Source organism: Bos mutus, chromosome 5 (genome assembly GCF_027580195.1).
Source record: "Bos mutus isolate GX-2022 chromosome 5, NWIPB_WYAK_1.1, whole genome shotgun sequence".
Lineage (NCBI taxonomy): Eukaryota > Metazoa > Chordata > Mammalia > Artiodactyla > Bovidae > Bos > Bos mutus.
In genome coordinates, this window is record NC_091621.1 from 6,758,693 (window position 1) to 6,784,194 (window position 25,502).

At 42.8% G+C, this 25,502-nt stretch overlaps 1 protein-coding gene across 1 annotated transcript in view; it reads left to right on the top strand.

The window, feature by feature from the left end:
- Positions 1-25,502, top strand: part of LOC102269921 (putative tetratricopeptide repeat protein 41) — an 87,274-nt gene that overhangs the window by 32,769 nt on the left and 29,003 nt on the right. The window contains 4 exon segments of the mRNA XM_070371854.1: positions 4,041-4,239; positions 5,321-5,499; positions 14,626-14,765; positions 20,708-20,879. Coding sequence (XP_070227955.1) covers positions 4,041-4,239; positions 5,321-5,499; positions 14,626-14,765; positions 20,708-20,879 — 690 coding nt within the window.

A 25,502-nucleotide genomic window follows, 5' to 3' on the forward strand; every position in this document is an offset into this window, starting at 1 on the left:
CAGATGTCATGTCAGTCATTTTGAGGCAAACTGGTCTCTTAGACACATATACCTGCAGGCTGCTTTTGTTTGAAATTAATACTCTGCCTCTTATTGAGTGGTGCTTGTGGCTAATTCTGCCCATGAGTTGTGAGTGCTGACTGGCCATGTTCAAGATGGCGACTGCTCCATCCATCCTGGGTTGAGGAGATCCACCTGGATTTGGGGTTCCAGCCAACATGCGGTGGACATGATTAACCTTTGCTCTTTTAAGCCACTGAGAATTGGGGGGATGTTCATCCACACAGTGAAATCTAGCCTTAGCTGTGTTGGACTCTTTGTGAACGCATGAACTATACAGACCACCAGGCTCCTCTGTCCATGGGATTTTCTGGGCAAGAATACTGGAACGGGTTGCCATTTCCTTCTCCAGGGGATCTTCTGGACCCAGCAGTCAAACCTGTGTCTCTTGGGTCTCCTGAACTGGCAGGCGGATTCTTTACCACTGTGCCACCTGGGGGGCCCGTAAGAGACAATGTAAGTGTCAGCCAGTTAGTCTGTCTATGAGAACTACACTGAACTTTGTAACACAGATGATCCCGTGGTCAAGCCATTCCTCACATCCCACATGTAATTGGAAGAGCACTGACATTAAGTCAGAAGGTTTGAATCCTTCTATATTTAGAAGTGTCAATGAAAAATTAATCAGTCGATCTAAGAAAGAATTGAAAAATTTTATTCAAGTCAAATTTGAGGATTAAAACCCGGAAAGAGCATCTCAGAAGACTCTGAGAACTGTTCCACCTGTTCAGTTCAGTTCAGTCACTCAGTCGTATCCGACTCTGTGACCCCATGGACTGCAGCACACCAGACTTCCCAGTCCGTCACCAGGCACAGTTATATAAGTTTTTTGAAACAAAGTGCTATACATCAAATGTGATTTTGATGTATAGCATCAAATACATAAAAATACATAAAAAATGTATTTTTTTATTAGAGTATAATTTCTTTACAATCTGAAGCTCCAATATTTTGGCCACTTGATGGGAGAAAGTGACTCATTGGAAAAGACCCTGATGCTGGAAAAGGTTGAAGGCAAGAGGAGAAGGGGATGTCAGAGGATGAGATGGTTGGATGGCATCACCAACTTATTGGACATGAGTTTGAGCAAGCTCAAGGAGATGGTGAAGGAGAGGGAAGCCTGGCGTGCTGCAGTCCATGGGGCCATAAAGAGTCGGACATGACTGAACTGCTGTATAACAAAATGAATCAGCTATACATATACATATATCCCCTCCCTCTTGAACTTCCCTCCCACCCACCCCCATCCCACCTCTCTCGGTCATCACAGAGCACTGAGCTGAGCTCCCTGTGCTGTATAGCAGCTTCCCACTAGCTATCTATTTTACACATGGTAATGGGTATATGGGCTTCCCAGGATGGGCTTCCCAAGTGGCTCAGTTGTAGAAAAATCCACCTGCCAACGCTGGAGACTCAGGAGATGCGGGTTCAATCCTTGGGTCAGGCAGATCCTCTGGAGGAGTAAACGCCAATCTACTCTAGTATTCTTGTCTGTAAAGTCTCATGGACAGAGGAACCTGGCGGGCTTCAGTTGATAGGGTCACAAAGAATCGGGCACAACTGAGCGACTGAGCACAAGCATGACTGTAATATTAACATGTCAGTGCTACTCTCCCAATTCGTCCCACCATCCACTTCCTGCTCTGTGTCTACATGTCTGCTCTATACATCTGTATCTCTCTTCCTGCCCTGCAAACAGGTTCATCCGTACCATTTTTCTAGATTCTGCATATATGCGTAAATGGGTGCTGTGCTAAGTTGCTTCAGCCGTGTCCAACTCTTTGCAACCCTATGGACTATAGCCCATCAGGCTCCTCTGTCCGTGGGATTCTCCAGGCAAGAATATTGGAGTGGTATCAAAAGACATATTATTGACAGTTTACATAATCCAGATCTAAGCACCATTGTGGTGGGCCATGTGACCCCTTTACAAGATCAGGAAGGAATGTTATCTTTTAAGGAGCTGTCTTGTTGATGCCAGGAGAATGTTGAGCAGGTTTTCCTGCCGATGGGGGAGGTCTGGTTGGTGCATAATGCAGACACACTATGCACAGAGCAGGGAGAGAGGAGGCCTGAGGGTAGAGAACTTTTGTGTTTAAATTTTCCTTGTCTTGCCATAAAATATGAATTTTATTTCACCCAGATCATGTGCTGACCAGGGACAAGCCACTTGGTCTCTCTGATTTCAAACAGGTTTTGTTTATTATATGGGAACTGTATTAGCAAGGGTTGTCTCTCTCTCTTTTTTTTTTTGCCATGCTTCACAGCATGCGGGATCTTCATTCCCTGACCATGGACCGAATCTGTGTGCCCTGGAGTGGAAGCACAGAGTCTTAACCACTGAACCATGAGGGAAGTCCCTAGCCAGGGCTCTCCAGAGAAACAGCACCAACAGTAGACAGATAGAGTTATAGAAAGAGATTTGTTAGGAAGGCTTGGCTCATGCTATCGTGGAGGCTGAGAAGTCCTGTTATCTGCCATCTACAAGCTAGAGGCCCAGGAGAGCCCCTGGTACATACAGTTAGAGTCCAAGTTCAAAGGCCTGAGAACCAGGGGAGTCAGTGGTATAAATCCCAGTCAGAGAATGAAGGTCTGAGAACCAGGACTGCTGAGATCTGAGGGCAGGAGATATTCTAGAGAGAGCAAATTGTGCAGGCCCGCATCCCAGTTGCTTTGGTGTGAAGACTGGCCATCTTTTTTATTCAGTCTACTGATTCAAACGCTAATCTCTTCCAGAAACACCCTCACAGTACAAACCCAGAGATAAAGTTTCACCAGCTATCTGGACTCCTCTTCGCCCTGTCAGTGAACATGTAAAATTCACCAGCACAGGGGTTTCCACATCCTCCTCAAGAGATTATTCTGTAAAAGAGTAAAATTAAATGCAATGTTTGATAGGAAAACATTTTGTGCACTTTACACATTGCGTTTAACACTCCAAATCTTGGACTCAGGGTGGCATTTGTCCTAGTTTTCATTTTCTCTCATTCTCCATGCCACTTTCCCAATTTCCTACCCACAAAAATGCCTTCTCCACACCCTGTGTGGGAGGGGAGTCATCTTCCAGGGGTCTTTTAAGCACCACACATGCCATCTAGGCACATCAGCACATTTTAGACCAGCTAGCATGGCATCTCTTCAAGTGGGTAGAAGACCTAGAATTCATTTCACAAGAAATGCAGGATGATAACTTGAACAATGGGCTTCTTTTTTTGGTTACATTTCTTCTGAAGAGCTGGGCTTGGTGTGTCGTCCAGCTGTGTGTCTCATTTATCTTGCAAGAAAAAGTGTCAAGCAGAAAATTAAAAATACTTCTGCTTCAGTTTTCAAGGCTATATATCACCGAGACTGAACTAAACAAAACCGTTTTGTTTTTAAGAAGCTTGTTTATGGGGGGTATGATCTATTGGAACCCTTTCTATTTGGAAACTCAGTATCATAATCTTGACTCAAACATCCAATTTGCAATTAATTTGCTTGGCTACCCCTTGCCCTATGTGAGCTGCAGGCAGGAGATTAACTTCTCCAAAAATGCATGCCCTCTAATATTTCAAAGTGCTTATTTAAGCGGTAACCATGGTATACATTTAAAACTGCAAAGTAGGTTACAAATATTTCCTTGGGGGAGGGGGAAGACTCAACATGAAAAGTCAACATGCTCACAGAGTTTCTCAAAAGCTAGGTCAGTGATCATAGCTGTAACTAATTCTTTGGTAAACTCTTAATTGCCTTATAAGAGGATACATTTGTGATGTTGCAGTTTTTTTTTCCCCAGATACTTTGACTTTTTTTGTCTGAATATGGCCACCGAACTGTTATCTGTTTGCTATAGTGTTTTCACAGTCTTAAAAAGTCAGATTCATTCTACTGTAACTGATTTATATTTTGTTAAAAAAATTGAAGTATAGTTGATTTACTTCATAAATAATTGTTAATTTCTGCTGTACAGCAGAGTGACTCTGTAACTGATTTGTGAATAGGTGTCATCACTCCCGTCAGAGAGAGCAGTCCATATAGCTTCCAGGACCCAACGAATCACAAGAAAACACATTTCCACCGAATTTTGGTCAAATACTTCCAAAGGCAAACTGATTTCTGGAGAGTGTATCAGGAGCTTCCCTGGCACTTGAAGATGAGCGGCTGCTGGGAGGATCTGAGCAGCTTCCTCTCAAGTCCCAGGTGAGTCTCGTTTTGATGTTACATTTGGCAGATTTCTCTCTTCCTTTTGCTAAGCCCTGCACTGAGGTACGGAGAAGGCAATGGCAACCCACTCCAGTACTCTTGCCTGGAAAACCCCTGGGCAGAGGAGCCTGGTGGGCTGCAGTCCATGGGGTCTCGAAGAGTCGGACATGACTGAGCGACTTCACTTTCACTTTTCACTTTCATGCACTGGAGAAGGAAATGGCAACCCACTCCAGTGTTCTTGCCTGGAGAATCCCAGGGATGGGGGAGCCTGGTGGGCTGCTGTCTATGGGGTCGCACAGAGTCAGACACAACTGAAATGACTTAGCAGCAGTAGCAGCACTAAGGTACCATAATGCTCTTGAGCAAGACACACCCATTCATATATATTCATTCAACACCAGTTCATTCATTCAGATGGGACCATCATTTGATCTACTTCTATGGCCTGTGGATCCCTGGGGTTGCCCCATCTGGCTCTGCAGAGGGTTCTTTTCCTCTCTCAACTTCCCTGGATTCCCCTCAAAGTTAAGAGGCTTCCGAGGAGAGGAGGACCTGGAGTTGAGCAAGGATGAAGCCTAGACTGTGCTCTCCTGCTGGGCCCTCATGCCTCCTTCCCTTGTTTCTTTCCTTCTCTTCCCCTCCACCCCACTTCCTTCCGTCCCTCCCCTTTCTCCTTGTCCCCCTTGCACATTCATTCAGCAGACATCTCTCACTGACCCCTGCTGTCTCCCAGGCTGTTCCAGGCCCTGGGAATTCAGGAGTGAAGGAGCTATGGCTCTCCTTCTAGAAGGGAAGGTGTGGAGCCAGAGAATTGCTATCAATGGTGGGAAATGCTTCACACAGACCTAGGTGAGCTCAGAAGAGGGAGGGGCTGGCTCTGCTGGCAGATTCACGGAGCCTGGCCTGAGGAGGGGCCAGAGGACTGGCATTGGCTTCAGCTGGTTTATCTGGTGACCTACTAAAGTCACATTAGTGAAGAAGTTTACAGAGAGGCTAATGGGATGTGGTAAACAGAACAGCTGCCTTGAAGGCATAAAATACTAAAACAACCTCCACTAATACGTTGTGTTACAAGCATCACTGACTTTATAACAAAGACCCAAAGCCCGAGCTTCTGGACAAGGCTGCACCTCATCCACTACTGGAATGTATTATCAGAAATGGGATATGATGCTACTGAAGCCTATTTGCTCACAGCGGCCAAGATCAAAGCAGATCAGTGCCAGAAAATGAAGAAGAGATGTACGCTCTCAGGTACAGTGAGTACCAATGTCTCCATGGTCCATTCTGCTGGGCTGTAGTGTGGCCCAGGGTTACTGTTCTGTATTCACACATCATTCTGATCAACTCACCAGACCTCGGAGCCCTTCTCCCCACCACTTAAACCCACAGTTCTGAAGATAGGCAGAGTTAGTATGAAATTGGAAATGGCTCCTCTTTGTTGTCTTGTGGTGGCTATTTCTCCAAGCGTTAGTCGTGTTCTTTCTCTCTACTTTCTCATGGCTTTAGCCACACCCCTGACACCTTCCTTTTTTATCTGTGTTTGGAGTTGTGACCTTTTGTAGTATCAGGGTCCATGCCCCCTTTCCCGAGAGCTGCTAATAATTTTGTTGCTTGACCAATGGCTTTCCTGAATGACCAGTGCAAATTAAAGAGATGCAAAGCCTAAACTGTTTCAGATTGACCTGCTTCAAGCTTGCCCTCTATAGTTCCTCTGTCTACTGATGTTACCACTAATCTATCCATCACTCAGTGCTGGAAACATGCAATTGTTGTCAAGTGTGGCCTCAGTCCACACTGGGACAGTTCTTCTTTGACTTTCTGTCTATTGACTTGGGTTTAGACAACACTTTGGTTAATTTTTTTTTATTTTGCTATCCACAGTAGGCCCCTCTCGTCTCTCTCTCTCTCTCACTCTCTCATCCTTTATTTCCTGGCTTATTAAACAGTAATAACCTTCATACATGCTTTCAGCAAATAGTAACTGTGTGCCTTCCCTGGGACATGGACTCACAGGGCACTGCTGACATAGCAGCGAACAAGGCAAATGAGTTCAGAACGAGTTCAAAAGAACGAATCCCTGCTCTAAAAAAACCCCGTGGGGTTTATCATCTAGTGATCATAAGACCAAATTTTGAGCATTTCTCATATGCCAGGCTATAAGTTTAATATACTGTATGTATTATTTTAATTCTCATAAGACCTTTATAATACTATTAATATTTTTCTTGAAGTTAAGGGAACCGAGCCTTAGACAGGGTGAGGTAGGTCTCGGATAGCTAGGAATGGATTGGGGAGTTGCGTGCGTGCCTGCTAAATCGCTTTGGCCATGTCTGACTCTGTGTGACCCCATGGACTGTAGCCTGCCAGGCTCCTCAGTGGATGGGATTCTCCAGGCAAGAATACTGGAGTGGGTTGCCATGCCCTCCTCTAGGGAATCTTCCCAACCCAAGGATCAAACCTGCGGCTCCTGCATTGCAGGTGGAATCCTTACCCCTGAGCCACCAGGATTGGGGCAATACTCTATCTTCTTTTGTCCTTAGACATCTAGATTTTATTCTTATGACCGTGTATGATTTATATAATTTTGAAATTTGTCTGATCCACTCATCCTCCATGTGGAAGGTAAATAGGCTACTTATACTTTTGACCCCGACCTGCTTCTGGTAGGTTCCTTAAAAAGTGAGAGTTTTCTAAGAGTGCCCAGTGGCTTTAGTTTGATTGAGAGCGGAAGACATCTCTCCTGCCTCCACCAGGCTGTCTGTCCATTAAGGAGCGCCGGCCCGGCTTCTTCGTTATCCCTCCCTCTCGTGTGGTTTGGCTCCCCCTGGTGGCTCCGATGAGAACAAGACACCTGATTTCTTGGGTTGGTGGAACGATGTGCAGTCCTGAGTTTGGGACTCACTTCTTGGCTGATGCTTCCTGGTCGCGCTACGGTACCCAGCGGCGCTGGCTGGGAAAGCTGCATCTCTGATTGATGGGCTGGAAGAGAGGTCTTTGACTCAAAAAGACAACTTTTATAGTCAGGTCAGTTTTTATAGGTTCCCTTTGACATGATACTTTGGGTTTTGGCTGGAGTCCTGAGTCACATCAAAGTAAAGAAAACCTGTTTCTGGCTGCCGTCACATTTTAGGACAGTGCCAAAGGCAGGAAGACATGGCAGAAGGAAGAGTCCCAGCCTGGCTCCATCTTGACCACTAGATGGCTGGATGCCCTCCAGGTGGTGGCTGTGGTGGGGTTGAGGAGAGTCATATGTTTTTAAATTTAAAGGGCGGGTTTTAGGGCAAAGGGTAAATGCATTACATTACTGGATCTTGTCAGAAGTTTGTAGTAAATGGGAGAACATCAGCTTGTCATGACAAATGTGTGAAGCTTTGACCTTGATACCTTCAGAATCTCTAAATATTTTGTGGGCCAAAATAGCTCTACAGAAAAATTTAAAGTATAAAAGATACAATTTGCTATGGCCATAGAAAATATGAAATATCTAAGAATAAATTTAATAAGAAATCTGCAAATCTTTATTTTTATAAACAACTTCAGAATTACAGAAAATAAGATTTCAGTTTGTAGGGAGATATACCATATTCTAGGATAGGACAACTCAGTGTTATAAAGCTATTAATTCTTCCCCAATTGATTTATAGACATAAGATGTGTGAGTGTGTGCACGCTCAGTCATGTCCGACTCTTTGCGACCCCATGGACTGTAGCCCACCACGCTCCTCTATCCTTGGGATTTTCCAGGCAAGAATACTGGAATGGCCATTTCCTCCTCCAGGGGATCTTCCTGACGCAGGCATATAGACATAAGATGATTTTATCTAAAATCCCAATGGGATGAAGTCATTTTTGAATTTTCAAAATGATTCCGCAGTTTTTGGAGAAAAAATATACAAGAATAAGAGCTTAAAATAATGAGGGCAATTTGAATGTCAAGTTATTTAAACATATTGTGAAGCAATAATAGTTTTTAAAATACTACTGGGAGCAAAAATAGCTCAGTGGAAGAAAATAGAAAGCTCAGATTCAGTTGCAGATGTAAAAAATATAGTAAATGATAGATGCTTTTCAAATTAGATGGATTATGGAATAAATAGTGTTGTGATAATGATACACTATTTGGTAAAAAGTTGTTATCTGAAATATTGCACCAAAATAAACTCCAGGAGGATTAGAATTAAATATAAGAAAGTGAGGTTTTATATAAAGAAAACTATACACTATAAGAAAATGTAGATGAGTCTAAGCAAGAAAGCAAAAGGGTAACTCATGAAAGAGAAGATAATTGATAAATCTGCCAACATAAACACATGAAGTTTCTATGTGTAAAATAACACAAATCAACTCTGAGGAGAGCAGAAACACAACTACAAGTGCCAACTGGGAAAAATATTTGTAACATATACAACAGGCAAAGGATTAATATTTCTAATATGTAAAAATGCTTTTAAAATCAATAAGAAAATGATGAACACTTCAATAAAAATACAGAAAATCATGAACAGATCATCCAAAGAATGTTTTCAGTCCTTGTCTGACTTACTTGTTAGCATCAGTGGATACTTTTGACCTGGTCCTCCTCTAGTAAACATTCTGGTCTTGGTTTTATTGGTAATACATCCCCTGGTTCATCTTCCATCTGTCTGGCTACAGCTTTTCTGTTTCTTCTGTTCGTTCCTCCTCTTCTTCCTGGCTCCCAACTGTTAGAATTCCTTAAAGCTCTTTTCCTCTCATTGTTATTTTCACCGTAGGAATATTATCTGTGTCCATGGCTTTCGTGATTGTTCATATGCACATGACTCACAGATTTACTTGCCCAGCTACACTTATCCTCTGAGTCCCAAATCCATCTATCCAGCTACCTACTTAATTCCACTTGGCTGATGCCTTCAAAGCTCCTCAAACCCAACACATCTAAAACTGAACTCATGAACGTCTCTCCAAAACAGGATCTGTTTCAGGGGCTGTCTCTCAATTTACCACGTGGGAGTAATCCTGACACTTATCTCTCCTTTTCCTCTCCCCAAATGCATTTTATTATTGAGTCCTGGCAATTTTTACTTCTTAAATGTTTCTCAAACATGTCCACCTCTACCACTACTGCCTTTCTCTAAGCTGTCAGGAATCCTATTCACAATTGTGATTCGAATATGCATTTAAGTTTCCTTTCATGGCTTGACACTTCATTTCTTTTTAATGCTGAATATTCCAGGGTACAAATGTACCACGGTTTACCTGTTCACTTATTGAAGGACAAACATTTGCTATACACATTTGCATGCAAGTTTTTAAATCAGTTGAGTAAATACCTAGAAACATGATTGCTGGATTCATGATAAGACCGTGTTTACCTTTGTAAGAAACTGCCAGCCTCACTAGCAATGAATGAGTTTCTGTTTTTCTGTATCCTTGCTAGTATTTGGTATGTCAATTTTTAAATTTTAGACATTCTAATAAGTATGTGGTGATACCTTCCATTGTTGTTTTAATTTGCAATTACCTAATGACAATGTTGAACATCTTTACATGTCTTATTGTTGAGTTTGAGTTTTTTGTATATTTTGGATAGAAATCTTTTATCAGATATATATTTTATTAAAACATATATTTTATCCACAAATATGTGGCTTGTTTTTTCAGTCTCTTAATAGTACTTTTCACAGAGAAGAAGTTTTAAATTTTAATAAAGTCTAACAATGTTTTTTCATGAATTGTGCTTTTGATGTTGTGTTTAAAGTCATCACCAAATCCGAGGTTACATGGCCTTTCTTCAGCATTTCCTTCTAAATGTTTTCTAATATTTCATTTTATATTTAGGTCTGTTATCCATTTTGAGTAATTTTTTGTGAAAAGTGTAATGTCTGTGTCTAGATTAATTTCTTTTTACACATGGATGTTCAATTTTTCCAGCACCATTTGTTGATTATCTCTATTGAATTGTTTCTGCTACTTTGTCAAAAGTTGGTTGGACATCTATAGAAGATTTTTAATGGGATTGCATTGAATCTATTGGTCAAATATCTTAACAGTGTTGAGTATTCCAATCCATCAACATGGTATATCTATTTTTCGCCCAGTCATGTCTGACTCTTTGCAACCCCATGGACTGTAGCCTACCAGGCTACTCCGTCCATGGGATTTTCCAGGCAAGAGTACTGGAGTGGATTGCTATTTCCTTCCTCAGGGGATCTTCCCAACCCAGGGATCGAACCTGGGTCTCCTGCATTGCAGGCAGATGCTTTACTGTCTGAGCCACCAGGGAAGCCCAAATGAAAGTGAAAGCTGCTTAGTCCTGTCCAACTCTTTATGACTCCATGGATTATACCGTCCAGGGAGTTCTCCAGGCCAGAATACTGGAGTGAGTAGCTTTTTCCCTTCTCCAGGGGATCGTCCCAACCCAGGAATCAAACTGGAGTCTCCTGCATTGCGGGCAGATTCTTTACCAACTGAGCTATTAGGGAAGCTGCATCTATTTATTTAGATTTTATTTAATATCTTTGATCAGAATTTAGTAGTAGTATGCATATAGATTATATACATATTTTGTTAGATTTATACCTAAGTACTTCATTTTTGGTGTGCTAGTATGTTTTAAATGTCTAATTCCCGTTGTTCATTGCTGTTTCATAAGAGAGCAATGACTTTTGAATATTAATCTTGTATCCTATAACCTTGCTATAATTGCTTTCTAGTTCCAGAAGTTTTTTTTAAATAACAACTAAGTATGGATGTGAGATTTGGACTGTGAAGAAAGCTGAGCACTGAAGAATTGATGCTTTTGAACTGTGGTGTTGGAGAAGACTCTTGAGAGTCCCTTGGACTGCAAGGAGATCCAACCAGTCCATTCTAAAGGAGATCAGTCCTGGGTGTTCTTTGGAAGGACTGATGCTAAAGCTGAAACTCCAATACTTTGGCCACTTCATGTAAAGAGTTGACTCATTGGAAAAGACTCTAATGCTGGGAGGGACTGGGGGCAGGAGAAGGGGACGACAGAGGATGAGATGGCTGGATGGCATCACCGACTCGATGGACATGAGTTTGAGTGAACTCCGGGAGCTGGTGATGGACAGGGAGGCCTGGCGTGCTGCGATTCATGGGGTCGCAGAGTTGGACACGACTGAGCAACTGAACTGAACTGAACTGAATGTGTATATCTTTTATTTCCTTTTCCTATCTTATTGCACTAGCTGGGACTCTCAGGATGCTGTTGAAGTTAGAGGGGTCATGTTAACCTCAGGTCTACAATGGGATCACTCTAATGAGTGATCACTCTAGAGTGATCACTCTAGAGGATCACCTCTCCCTTGGCCTGTTGTAACAGCCTCCTAACTGGTCTTCCTACTTCCATTTTTTGTTTTTTATTGGAGTATAATTGCTTTATAATGTTGTCAGTCTCTGCAGTGATGAGAATCAGCTATTTATATACCTACATCCCCTCCCCTTCGACCTCCCAACCCCCCATCCCTACTTTCACTGTTGTTCCTACAAAATCAATTGTCTGCATAGTCGTCAAGATGAGTTTTTAGGAACGTAAACCAGATCATGTCACGTTGCAGATTAAGAAAATTCCACTGGCCTGCTGTTGAACTTATACAAAAATCTAAACACCTCACTTTAGCCTACACTGCCTGGTACAGCCTGGCCCCCGTGTGCCTGGGTAGCATCCTTTCGTATGATTCTTCCCCTTGGCCTCAGGATGCCAGCCTCCTTGGCCTTTCTGTCCTTCAAGTACATTCTGCCTTTGGGCCTTGGCATCAGCTGTTCCCTCTGCCAGGAATGTTCTTCCCTCTGCCTGGAATGTTCCTCCCACTCATTGTAGCGCCGGTTCTTTCTGGTTCTTTAGATCTCAGCCGCAGCGTCACCGTCTCAGGGTGGCCTTCGAGTTGAACATTGTACGTGGTCATTCTCTGTTGTGTTAGCGTGTTTGAATTCTTGGCATAACTATCACAGCTGCCAGAGTTTGCCTTGTTTCCTCTTTTAATCCTGAATCTCTGTTCCCCTCTCCCCTCTCACCCTTTCAGCTGCTGCAATAGAACTCCTGGAGAGTAGGGCTCTCCTCTCTCCTGTTCACTGCTGTATCTCCAGTGCCTGGAATAGCACCAAGCACGATGGAGATGCTAAATAGTACCTTAGTGATGGACAGCATCCTTCCCAACCCGAGCTCTTGACGGGAACCTGGACTCAGTAGCCCCCTGGAGTGTGTAAGAGGCCCACTTGTGGGCAGGATCTCATCCCTTAGTTGTGTCCACACTACTCTTTTCTTTTTTTTCCCCTTTTAAAAAAAATGGTCTTATTTTAGTGGATGGAGGCAGGTGATTTATAATTTTCTTTTTTTATTGACTGTGCTGGGTCCTTGCTGCACAGCTTTGCTCTAGTTTTGGTGAGCAGGGGCTACGCTCTAGTTGCAGTGCATGGCTTCTCCTTGAGGCGGCTTCTCTTGTTGCTGCTGCTGCTGCTGCTAAGTCGCTTCAGTCTTAGCGGACTCTTAGCGGACATGTCTATGGGGACTCGTGCCGTCCCCATACATGGCAGACCACCAGGCTCCCCTGTCCCTGAGATTCTCCAGGCAAGAACACTGGAGTGGGTTCTAGAGCACAGGCTTGGTAGTTGTGGCACCCAGGCTTAGTTGCTCCATGACATGAGGGATTTTCCCGGATCAGAGATCAGACCTATGTCTGCTGCATTGGCAGGCAGATTCTTTACCACTGAGTAAATCACCAGGGACGGAAAAGGCAGTGGCACCCCACTCCAGTACTCTTGCCTGGAAAATCCCATGGACGGAGGAACCTGGAAGTCTGCAGTCCATGGGGTTGCTAAGAGTCGGACACGACTGAGCGACTTCACTTTCACTTTTCACTTTCATGCATTGGAGAAGGAAATGGCAACCCACTCCTGGAGAATCTCAGGGACAGGGGAGCCTAGTGGTCTGCCATCTATGGGGACGGCATGAGTCCCCATAGACATGTCCACTAAGAGTCTGCTAAGACTGAAGCGACTTAGCAGCAGCAGCAGCAGCAGCAAATCACCAGGGCAGCCCCCACACTGCCCTTTTCTGTCCGTTCTGAGCAGCTACTTCTGGTTCTTAGGGTTCCCCCATCACTTAGCTGAACCCCTCAGTTCTCTTACGCACCTCAGGCCACTTTGCTCAGATAACCACTGCAGACAGGCGTCTTGGACTCCGGCCCTCAGCACTCTTTCTCCCCTGGCTCTGTTTAGTTTTGCTCCCCAGCCTGAGGTACCAGAGCTGTGGTTCAGAGGCTCCTGGAGGCCGCCCAATGCTGAGGCCTACACCCTTGTTTGCTTTGCTTGGTGTTCAGAGCCTGGAATGCTGCCTGACATGTTGATGCTCACAGAACATTTATTCTGTGCATGAATGAGGATCCACCAAAAAGTTGGCAGAAAGCAAGCAAGAGGATACCCAAGGTTTGGGTGGCCAACAGTTTGTCCAGAGAAACAGATGAGGAATAAGAATATATTTATTTTAGCCTTTGGGGTTGGCCCATCCCAGGTCTTTGGAGTGTACTATCCATTGACTGTTTAATAAAAGATCTGTCTGTTTGCAAAAAAGAATTTATTTGTTCCATACACATTAGGCACAACAGTTTGAAATGTAACAAATGGACAAATGTAGCATTTAGATACTGGAATGTTTGAAAAGAGAATTTCTGACTCTTTGCTACCATGTATGTGAGTCTTCAAATTCAAAAATTCTGTATTTTTTTCATTTGTATATGATAAGGTATGGAATAGGAAATGGCAACCCACCAGTATTCTTGCCTGGAAAGTTCCATGGACAGAGGAGCCTGGTGGCCTACAGTCCATGAGGTCACAAAAGGGTTAGACACGACTGAATGACTAAGCACATGATAAGGTGTAACTGTGCGTGAGCACACGCGCGTGCACACACACACACACACACACACACGCACACACACGTATGCTCCCTATTTTGTTCTTCTAGCATTTTGTTCTTTCTGCTAAAGCCAGTAATTCAAGACATTTGCAACAGAGGGCAGAATTGTGTAAGAAATTTAAATGCCTTTTATTTATTGCCCGAAAATCACTCCCGAATACAAATGGCAACAACATATGGATTGAGCTATAGAAATACTCTTTTTTGACTCCTTGGTTTTCAAAATTTACTTATGGAAGTTAGTCAAAGGCCTTGACTTATTTTTCATGCGGTAGTTTAAGATACTCAGTAATATATGTAAACTTTAATATTAATAAAAGCAGGTGTGCTGATCCTTTGAGAGAAAAACAGTGAAATAGAGATAAGTATTTAATGTTTAACTCTTTCATCAAGATTAAATGATAGGCATTCTTTGTTCCTCTCCAAATATGCTTTAGGATTATTGACTTTTCTTTCTATTCTAGTGTTGGAATGCAGGCTTTTTAAGGTTACTGCTGCTGACAAATGCCGATTAATATTCTTTATTGCAAGATTTCTGAAGCTTCTGGGCAAGACCAGTGAAGCGGAAGAGTTATTCTTGAGCATTGAGAACATGTTACTGCAGGTAAATTGGGAAATAATTTTTAAAATCCTCTACTGTATTTATGTTAGATATTTTCAGGTATCATTTATCTTTGTTCACTTACAATTTCATCCACAAAGAGATGAAGTAATGAATAATAAAAAATCATTACTTATGTTGATCAGTGAAGAATCTTTGATTTTAATCTGTGCCCCAAACTGTGTATTAGTGATGACAAGCAATAAATAGATGGGAGGTACGACTGAATGAATGAATACCCCTAGGTGTCATTTTGGAGAAGAGGAATGTAAAAAACAAGGGGTGAAGTGAGTAGTGATTGAAATAAACTAATAAAATACTGGTTAAAGAGTTGGTTATACTTTTCAGGAAGATGTTGGGGAAGGTTGATTATCTTGTTCCTATTATTGATTTACATTTCTCAAAATAGAAACTTTTGGGCTTGTTGAACACAATGAAACTTTCACTCATAACATAAAACTATAACTGTTCTTAGGATGACATTTAATGGCCCTTTAGAAACTATTTACCAGTTGTAGTAGTTTTTGGACCAAGGGTAGTATAACCCAAGACAAAGCTATTTTTGCTTGAAAACAAAGGCCTTCACCTTCTCATAAAGGTCTATCTGTGTCCCATCAACACACATCTTTCTAAAAGGAATTCCATCTAAAGAGATGCGTAAGACTCTAGATCTGCAAGCCCCTTTATTGCAGAGGCCGTGCTTATTTATCTTCCATGCTGTATTACAACCGCTTCAGTGCTTAGTAAATGTGACAAATGAATCAATGAGCTAACTTGAATTTGCAATACTTTGTGTCCTTAGAAGGTAGCATTGGAGTAGTGCAGGAGCCTGGGCTATTTACAGACTGACCCAAATTTAAAGTGCTTTGGCACTTAATGCTGTGCAACTTTGGCAAGAATGTGAACCTCTGACTCAGAGTTCTTCATTGTTGAGGGTTCTGAGATCTGTCTCCTGAGCTGTTAACAGGGTGAAATAAGCAGGTGCACAAAGCACTTCTCACAATGTGTGCACATAATGAGGTCTTAAGCTCTTTTTATTACCTTCCATGGGTTAAAAAGTAACCGAGGCCTAGGCTACAGATAATGCGTTTGATTTGAGCTATCTCGACCTCTCTTGCATTTTGACAGAGTAGAGTCCAGTGATTCTCTGATATCTTATGATTATGGAATTCCCCCTGCAGCAAATTTTTTTCGTCATGAGGTCTAAGTTTTCATCACTGACGTGTCTTCTTGGAAAGCACCAATTATGTTATTAGGTCATCACTGAGGGCCTGATTTCAGCCTTTCTCTCAGTCAGTCACGTATTCATTCACTCAGTCAGTCGCTCACTCACCCACTCACTCATTTTCTCACTCAGTCCTCCATTTACTCATTCATCCAGTCATTGCCTTATTTATTCACTGAGCCATTTGCTAATTCATCCACTCACTCACTCGTTCCCTCATTCATTCAGTCATCTATCCACTTAGCCAGTCACTTATTTACTCACTCATTCTCTCATTTGGCCATTCATTTATTCATTCACCTGGTCACTCAGACATTCACTCAGCAAACCTTCACTGAGGGTCTTGCCCAGCCTGAGCTCTGTGCTGGGGGTTGGGATGATAGCAGCAGGTGAGGCAGACACAGTTTCTACCCTCATAGAGCTCCTAGTCTAGCTAGAAGTCACTGCCAGCATTTCCATCAGTGATGAAGCATAACCTGTGGAGTAGGTGGGGTGAAGGGAGGCGGTGGCTGCTCAGGAAGTGTGACAAAGCTGAGACATTCAGAGAGGATTTCCCACTTCAGAGCACTCCTTTCGGAGGCATCAATCTTATGATTTTATTCTCAAAATATTTTTGCAACAGTGCTTTAGGACTAACTACCACGGAGACGAAAAGAATTATTTTTAGGCTCTGAAGGCATTTCCAAAAGAGAAGTTCTAAAACTATTTTTGGCAATAACAACTTCTTTGAAACATGTGCTGAATATTTTTGAGGGGAAAGAGCTTGTTATTTGTGCTATATACATTCTGTACCACACCACTTTTGTAATTTCTTTCGATTAGGTTATTTTAAAATCTGATGCAAGCGTCTTCCACTGGGAGACAGCTTTGTTTCTGAAGGAAGATTGGCGATGTTAAAGACATTTTTGGTGGTCACAACCTGCGAGGGGTGGTTGCTAATGGCACCCAGTGAGTAGAGGCCAGGGATGCTCTACACGTTTTACACTGCCCAGACCAGCCTGCCCCTCAGCTCACATCCACCCAGAGCAAAGTATTATATAGCACAGAAATCAATAGTGCTAAAGCTGAGAAACCCTGATTTAAAGTAGTAAGTATGCTTACTAAAAAACTAAGTCTCATGACCCTCTCTTTAGTACTTACCAGTAGGTGCACTGGGCCACAGGAAAACTAAAGGATGCTTGTGTGAAGGGGCCTCTGTTTGTGCATCAGAGGCTCACTTGTTAAGAAAAAGTGCAGAGCAGAGCTTTGGAGACAGGCTAGTCTGTGTTGGACACCCTTGTTCTCCTATTTGCTAGCCATGTGAACTCGGGTGATTGATGTAACCTCACTGAGCCTCAGCTTCCCTGCCTGTAAGAGAGAAGTAATAATCCCCATTTCCTAGGGTTTCTGTAAATATCCACTGAAGTCATGAATGGTGAGAGTTTCACTTGGTCAGGGCTCCATAGGTGGTAGCCAGTACAGACCATGGCCCAAGAATGCTTCACAATCACTGTGCAGATCAACAAATGTTTACTGAATACCCACAAACCACAAGGCTCAATTCTTGCGCATGGGGTCTCTGCCCTCAAGAAGCAGATGGTCTGGAGCAAGAGGGAAATAAAAGGCATGTCTTCATAAAGAAGATGCTGACGGTATATAGCTGCATTTGACCAATTAGTATTTCTGGCAATGTGGTTGGGGAGAAAGGACCACCATGGCCTGGTGGTGTGTTGGGAGCTGTCATTCTCCCTGGGATACGGGGTTCTGCCCCACTCAGACTGATTGAAAACATGGCCATGACATGGGGAGAAACCAAGGAAACCCTGAGGATTTGCGTCTGGTTGATGGACTTGGGGGAATTCAAAGAGGAAGCTGGTTTTGGAGGGACGATGATGAATTTTTAAAATTTACACTGCTGAGTCTGCAGTTCAGGAAAGATATCCAGGTGGAGTGTCAAGCCAGCTGGGAAATGCAGGATTGGAAATCTGGAAAGAGACTGGAGAGATGTCTACATACATGTGGATGCTGAAACCACGGGAGGAAACAGGATCTCTGATTGACAGTAGGAACTGGTTACTGGGAAATTACTTACCCTTAAAAGGAGGAAAGGGAAAGAACCTGTACAGGAGTGAGATATTGGAAGAGAATCAGGACAGCCTTGTTCCCCCAAATCAAAGAGGGAGTGGCTGATAGCATCAGTTGCTGCTTAGAGGTCTGGATAAATGAGGACTGAAAGAAGGACCCTGGGCCTGGTGATTGAAGGTCAGTGGTAACCCCTGAGATAGAAGGGGGGTGTGGTGGGAAGAACCATTCTGCAGAGCTTAAGAGGTGAATGTGTGGTAATGAAATGGGAATGTGCATGTATTGATACCCATTTGAGAAGTGTCAGTAAAAGGTAAAAGATGAACAATCAGGATATTACCAGGTTCAGGTTAGGTTTGATCAGGTTAGGTTTGATATGTATTTGTGTGGAGCAGGAAATGACCCAGAGAGAGGGGTGGACTGGAGATGCTGGTGGGGACATGGTGAGGAGGACTTGACTCCCAAGAGCTAGGGAAGGAGCAGGCCCTTGGTAAGGAGGTTGGGTATCTCTTCCTCTGGAATAGACAGGAAGGAAGAAAATGGGTGAAAGCACTGCTAATTTTAAATTGAAAAGAAAAGGGAAGTGAGGTATACCAGAGACTGTAATTTCCCAATATCTGGCCCCCCTTTCATAGTAAGTTATGTCCCAACCCTCCTCATCAAATGACGGGAAAGAAGACTACATTTTCTATCATCCGTTGAAGCAAGATATGAGTACCTACCTAAGTTTTGGCTGATGGGATTTAAATCGAGGTGCTGAGGATAACTTCTGAGAAGTTTCCATGAAGTGAAGGGTGTGGCTTTCCTTTCCTCTTTTCTCCTTGCTGCTGTTTGGATTGTGGATGTGATGGCTGGAGATGGAGCAGCCATTTTAGACCAAGAGGCATCCTTGGGAATGGAGGTCAGGCAAGGTCAAACAGTGAGATAAGAGAAACCATGTCTCTGACATTATGGTGTGTCATCCACTTCCTGATGGTTGCATTAGAGAGAAATCAAGCCACTGTTAATATGGGTTTTCTGTTACTTGTACCCAGTCATAATCTTAATCAATATCTGAGGGCAATCTTTCAGAGTAGTCTTGATCTCAGTAAAGTCAGCATGCAGGCCATCTTAAAGTGGAGGATGGACAGTGTGAACATTAGGGCTGAGATCTAGGATGGCTGCTGAGAAGGGGGGCACTTTGAAAGATACCCATGAGGGAATGTAAAAGACTACAGGTCTATGTGCCCAGGGACTCCACACCACTCACAGCTGCCTTCAGGACTGAGGTCAGTATTTCAGAGTAGGTGTAACCTGTTTGAAGGACACTTACTGGAAAGCTCTGGGTTAAGCCGCAGAAGGTAACTTTCAATTGGTACAGGAGAGCAGAAAGAATTCCCATGATGGAGACAGGCTCAGTCAGTGAGTACATTTCAGTACAGCATGAAGTATTACATAACCATTGATAATGCTACTGCTGTCTATTTGAATAGGACCTATTAATTGCCAAACATATTCACAGATACTCTTGTTAATATAAAGTCTTCTGAAATGAGATATTAATAATAAGATAACTCATCACTAGCTCTAAAAAAGATTATAACCAACTAGTGTATTCTTAAGAGAAGGCAATGGCACCCTGCTCCAGTACTCTTGCCTGGAAAATCTCATGGACAGAGGATCCTGGTGGGCTGCGGTCCATGCTAAGGGTTGGACACGACTGAGCGACTTCACTTTCACTTTTCACTTTCCTGCATTGGAGAAGGAAATGGCAACCCACTCCAGTGTTCTTGCCTGGAGAATCCCAGGGATGGGGGAGCCTGGTGGGCTGCTGTCTATGGGGTCGCACAGAGTCGGACACGACTGAAGTGACTTAGCAGCAGAAGCAGCAGCAGTGTATTCTTATGTATTGATAAGGTTTTGATAGAGGTTTGATTTACGGTAATGAAGTTTAAGTATCCCTGAAATAAACATGCTAAACCAGGAAGGAGAATTGAAGTTCATGTCTTTAAGCAAAAATGTATCAAACATGAAGTTAGCAGGGACTTCCCTAGTGGTCCAGGGGTTAAGAATCTGCCTTGCAATGCAGGGTATGTGGGTTTGATCCCTGGTCAAGAAAGTAAGATTCCACTTGCCCAGAGCAACTAAGACCATGCACCACAACTAGAGAGTCCGTGTGCTGCAACACAAGACTCTACATGCTGCAACTAAGAGCCAATTCAGCCAAAAAAAAAAAAAACAAAACCCAAAAACATAAACAAAAAAACCCAAACCAAACAAAACCCTATAAAGTTAGCAGATCTCTGGTCACAATTGAATTCAAGAGTCATGCAGATGGTGATTTTAGGTGTTCGATTGAATTTTAGATAACACCTCCTCCGTGAGCTTTAATAGATGTGAGACATCACCATGTTATTCTCACCTTCAAAAAAAATTACCATTAACTAACAACTTGTGAAAACATGTTCCAAAGCTTAGTTTTGGTTTGCAGTGTCTCCCCATAAATGTGTCACTGTAATAATCACTCCGTAAGTATTTATAATTCCCCGAGACCTGCTGTGAAGTGTGCCATCTTTTGCGAATTCACTATGCAATGAGCTTTCTCCGGCAGGTATCTGGTGGCTGTGCCTGGTCTAATGCTGTGTCCCCTCACGAGTGTGTTCTCTTTCCTTGTGTGTAGAGTCAGTCCATGACCAAAATGCTTCCCAGAGTACAGAATGCTATTGGGGAGCTCTGTCTGGAAGTAGGGATGACTCAGGAAGGCTTCCAGTATTTCCAGAAAGCGTGGTTCAACCTGCTGGAATTTTCATCCAGAAATTTAAAAGACAACCAGGACTTGGTGAAGCAAAAAGGTAGGGTGGGCACATGGAGAGGGCATCACTTCTTCTGGTTCAGAGTCAGACTCCTGGGCTCTTACAAACCATGAAGACAGGGAACCGGGCATGCGAGCTGTGTTTGCTTGATTTTTTGGTGGGCATGTGAGGGTTGACCCTGAGCACTCCTCCTTTGACAGACCATCCTTTTGGCATGTGGGAGGCTGTTGTGACACACCTCATACTGCTTTGAGCACTAAGGGGACCACTGGCTGTGAAGCCAGCCTTTCTGTGTTCACATCCCACCTCTCCACTTACTGTCCTTTTGCTCTTATTTAATTTATCTATTATTTTTATTTTTAGGCTCTATGCTTTTATTTACTTGTTAAGTTTGTTTTTATATTTTGACTCTCAGACTTAAATTGAAGAAAGTAGGGAAAACCACTACACCATTCAGGTATGACCTAAATCAAATCCCTTATGATTACACAGTGGAAGTGGGAAATAGATTTAAGGGACTAAATCTGATAGACAGAGTGCCTGATGAACTATGGACGGAGGTTCGTGACATTGTACAGGAGACAGGGATCAAGACCATCCCCAAGAAAAAGAAATGCAAAAAAGCAAAATGGCTGTCTGAGGAGGCCTTACAAATAGCTGTGAAAAGAAGAGAAGTGAAAAAGGAGAAAAGAAAAGATATACCCATTTGAATGCAGAGTTCCAAAGAATAGCAAGGAGAGATAAGAAGTTTTCCTCAATGATCAGTGCAAAGAAATAGAGGAAAACAATAGAATGGGAAAGACTAGAGATCTCTTCAAGAAAATTAGAGATACCAAGGGAACATTTCACGCAAAGATGGGCTCCATAAAGGACAGAAACGGTATGGGCCCAACAGAAGCAGAAGATATTAAAAAGAGGAGGTGAGAATACATAGAACTGTACAAAAAAGATTTTCACGACCCAGATAATCACGATGCTGTGATCACTCACCTAGAGCCAGACATCCTGGAATGCGATGTCAAGTGAGCCTTAGGAAGTATCAATACGAACAAAGCTAGTGGAGGTGATGGAATTCCAGTTGAGCTATTTCAAATCCTAAAAGATAATGCTGTGAAAGTGCTGCACTCAATATGCCAGCAAATTTGGAAAACTCAGCAGTGGCCACAGGACTGGGAAAGGTCCATTTTCATTCCAATCCCAAAGAAAGGCAATGCCAAAGAATGCTCAAACTACCGCAATTGTACTCATCGCACACGCTAGCAAAGTAATGCTCAAAAGTCTCCAAGCCAGGCTTCAGCAATATGTGAACCATGAACTTCAAGATGTTCCAGCTGGATTTAGAAAAGGCAGAGGAACCAGAGATCAAATTGCCAACATCCGCTGGATCATCGAAAAAGCAAGAGAGTTCCAGAAAAACATCTATTTATGCTTTATTGACTATGCCAAAGCCTTTGACTGTGTGGGTCACAACGAATTGTGGAAAATTCTGAAAGAGATGGGAATACCAGACCACTTGACCTGCCTCTTGAGAAACCTATATGCAGGTCAGGAAGCAACAGTTAGAACTGGACATGGAACAACAGACTGGTTCCAAATAGGAAAAGGAGTACATCAAGGCTGTATATTGTCACCCTGCTTATTTAACTTTATTGCAGAGTACATCATGAGAAATGTTGGACTGGAAGAAGCACAAGCTGGAATCAAGATTGCTGGGAAAAATATCAATAACGTCAGATATGCAGATGACACCACCCTTATGGCAGAAAGTGAAGAAGAACCAAAGAGCGTCATGATGAAAGTGAAGGAGGAGAGTGAAAAAGTTTGCTTAAATCTCAATATTCAGAAAACTAAGATCATGGGACCCGGTCCCATCACTTCATGGCAAATAGATGGGGAAACAGTGTCAGACTTTATTTATTTGGGCTCCAAAATCACTACAGATGGTGACTGCAGCCATGACATTAAAAGATGCTTACTCCTTGGAAGGAAAGTTATGACCAACCTAGACAGCATATTAAAAAGTAGAGATATTACTTTGCCAACAAAGGTCCATCTAGTCAAAGCTATGGTTTTTCCAATAGTCATGTATGTATGTAAGAGTTGGACTATAAAGAAAGCTGAGCGCCAAAGAATTGATGCTTTTTTTTTTTTTTTAAACTTTACAATATTGTATTAGTTTTGCCAAATATCGAAATGAATCCACCACAGGTATACCTGTGTTCCCCATCCTGAACCCTCCTCCCTCCTCCCTCCCCATACCCTCCCTCTGGGTCATCCCAGTGCACCAGCCCCAAGCATCCAGTATCGTGCATCGAACCTGGACTGGCAACTCGTTTCATATATGATATTCTACATGTTTCAATGCCATTCTCCCAAATCTCCCCACCCTCTCCCTCTCCAACAGAGTCCATAAGACTGATCTATACATCAGTGTCTCTTTTGCTGTCTCGTACACAGGGTTATTGTTACCATCTTTCTAAATTCCATATATATGTGTTAGTATACTGTATTGGTGTTTTTCTTTCTGGCTTACTTCACTCTATCATAGGTTCCAGTTTCATCCACCTCATTAGAACTGATTCAAATGTATTCTTTTTAATGGCTGAGTAATACTCCATTGTGTATATGTACCACAGCTTTCTTATCCATTCATCTGCTGATGGGCATCTAGGTTGCTTCCATGTCCTGGCTATTATAAACAGTGCTGCGATGAACATTGGGGTACACGTGTGTCTTTCCCTTCTGGTTTCCTCAGTGTGTATGCCCAGCAGTGGGATTGCTGGATCATAAGGCAGTTCTATTTCCAGTTTTTTAAGGAATCTCCACACTGTTCTTCATAGTGGCTGTACTAATTTGCATTCCCACCAACAGTGTAAGAGAATTCCCTTTTCTCCACACCCTCTCCAGCATTTATTGCTTGTAGACTTTTGGATCACAGCCATTCTGACTGGCGTGAAATGGTACCTCATAGTGGTTTTGATTTGCATTTCTCTGATAATGGGTGATGTTGAGCATCTTTTCATGTGTTTGTTAGCCATCTGTATGTCTTCTTTGGAGAAATGTCTATTTAGTTCTTTGGCCCATTTTTTGATTGGGTCATTTATTTTTCTGGAGTTGAGCTGTAGGAGTTGCTTGTATATTTTTGAGATTAGTTGTTTGTCAGTTGCTTCATTTGCTATTATTTTCTCCCATTCTGAAGGCTGCCTTTTCACCTTACTAATAGTTTCCTTTGTTGTGCAGAAGCTTTTAATTTTAATTAGGTCCCATTTGTTTATTTTTGTTTGTATTTCCAATATTCTGGGAGGTGGGTCATAGAGGATCCTGCTGTGATGTATGTCGAAGAGTGTTTTGCCTATGTTCTCCTCTAGGAGTTTTATAGTTTCTGGTCTTACGTTGAGATCTTTAATCCATTTGTGTATAGTGTTAGAAAGTGTTCTAGTTTCATTCTTTTACAAGTGGTTGACCAGTTTTCCCAGCACCACTTGTTAAAGAGATTGTCTTTAATCCATTGTATATTCAGGCTCTATTACAAAGCCACAGTTATCAAGACAGTATGGTACTGGCAAAAAGACAGAAATATTGATCAATGGAACAAAATAGAAAGCCCAGAGATAAATCCACGCACATATGGACACCTTATCTTTGACAAAGGAGGCAAGAATTGATGCTTTTGAACTGTGGTGTTGGAGAAGAGTCTTAAGAGTCCCTTGGACTGCAAGGAGATCCAACCAGTCCATCCTAAAGGAGATCAGTCCTGAGTGTTCATTGGAAGGATTGATGTTGAAGCTGAAACTCCAATACTTTGGCCACCTGATGCGAAGAGCTGACTCATTTGAAAAGACTCTGATGCTGGGAAAGGTTTACAATCAGACAAGGAATAAGGACTCTAGACTTATGTCGTGTTTAAATAGCTATGTCAATTAGCTTCTGTTGTATAGCAAACCACCCTGAAACTCAACAGGTCAAAAACCAACAACCGCTTGTTGTTGCCCGTGTGTATGGGCCACCAAGCGGATCCCCTTCGTCCGGGCTGGGCTCATGCAAGCTTCTGCAACCCAGCTGGCAGGGCCAGTGGGCTCCAACTCTCAGAACACCTCACCCTGATGTCTGGTGGCAACAGGGTTCTGGGCACGAACTGCTCATCGTTCAGGAAATAGCCCAGTCCTGCTCCCCTGGGGGCCCGCAGAATTCCAAGAGTGAGAGCACATGTTTACGCCTCAACTGAGAACTGGGACAGCACCCTTTTACTCTGCATGTGGTTGGTCACAGCAAGTCGCCAGGCTTCAGTCTGGGGCCAAGAAAGAGACTCTGACCTCCTCATGGGAGGAGGTGCAGGGTGGCATTGCCAAGGGGAGAGTTGGGTACGGGTTGGCGTGGAGAATTGCAGATGTCTTCACAGTCTGATGTAAGATTTAAGGTCACCTTGGGAAAGTTACTTACCCTCTCTGCATTTCACCTGTAAATCCACCTTGACAGTAATAGTTAACATTCGTTTCGTGCTTACCAAGCACAAAGCACTTCATGTTGATGATCTCTTTTGTCTTCTGGTATACCTCCTGTGATATATATATATATATATATATATATATATATATATATATATACACACACACACACACAGTTACTCCCATTTCACAGATGAGGAAACTGAAGGTCAGAGAG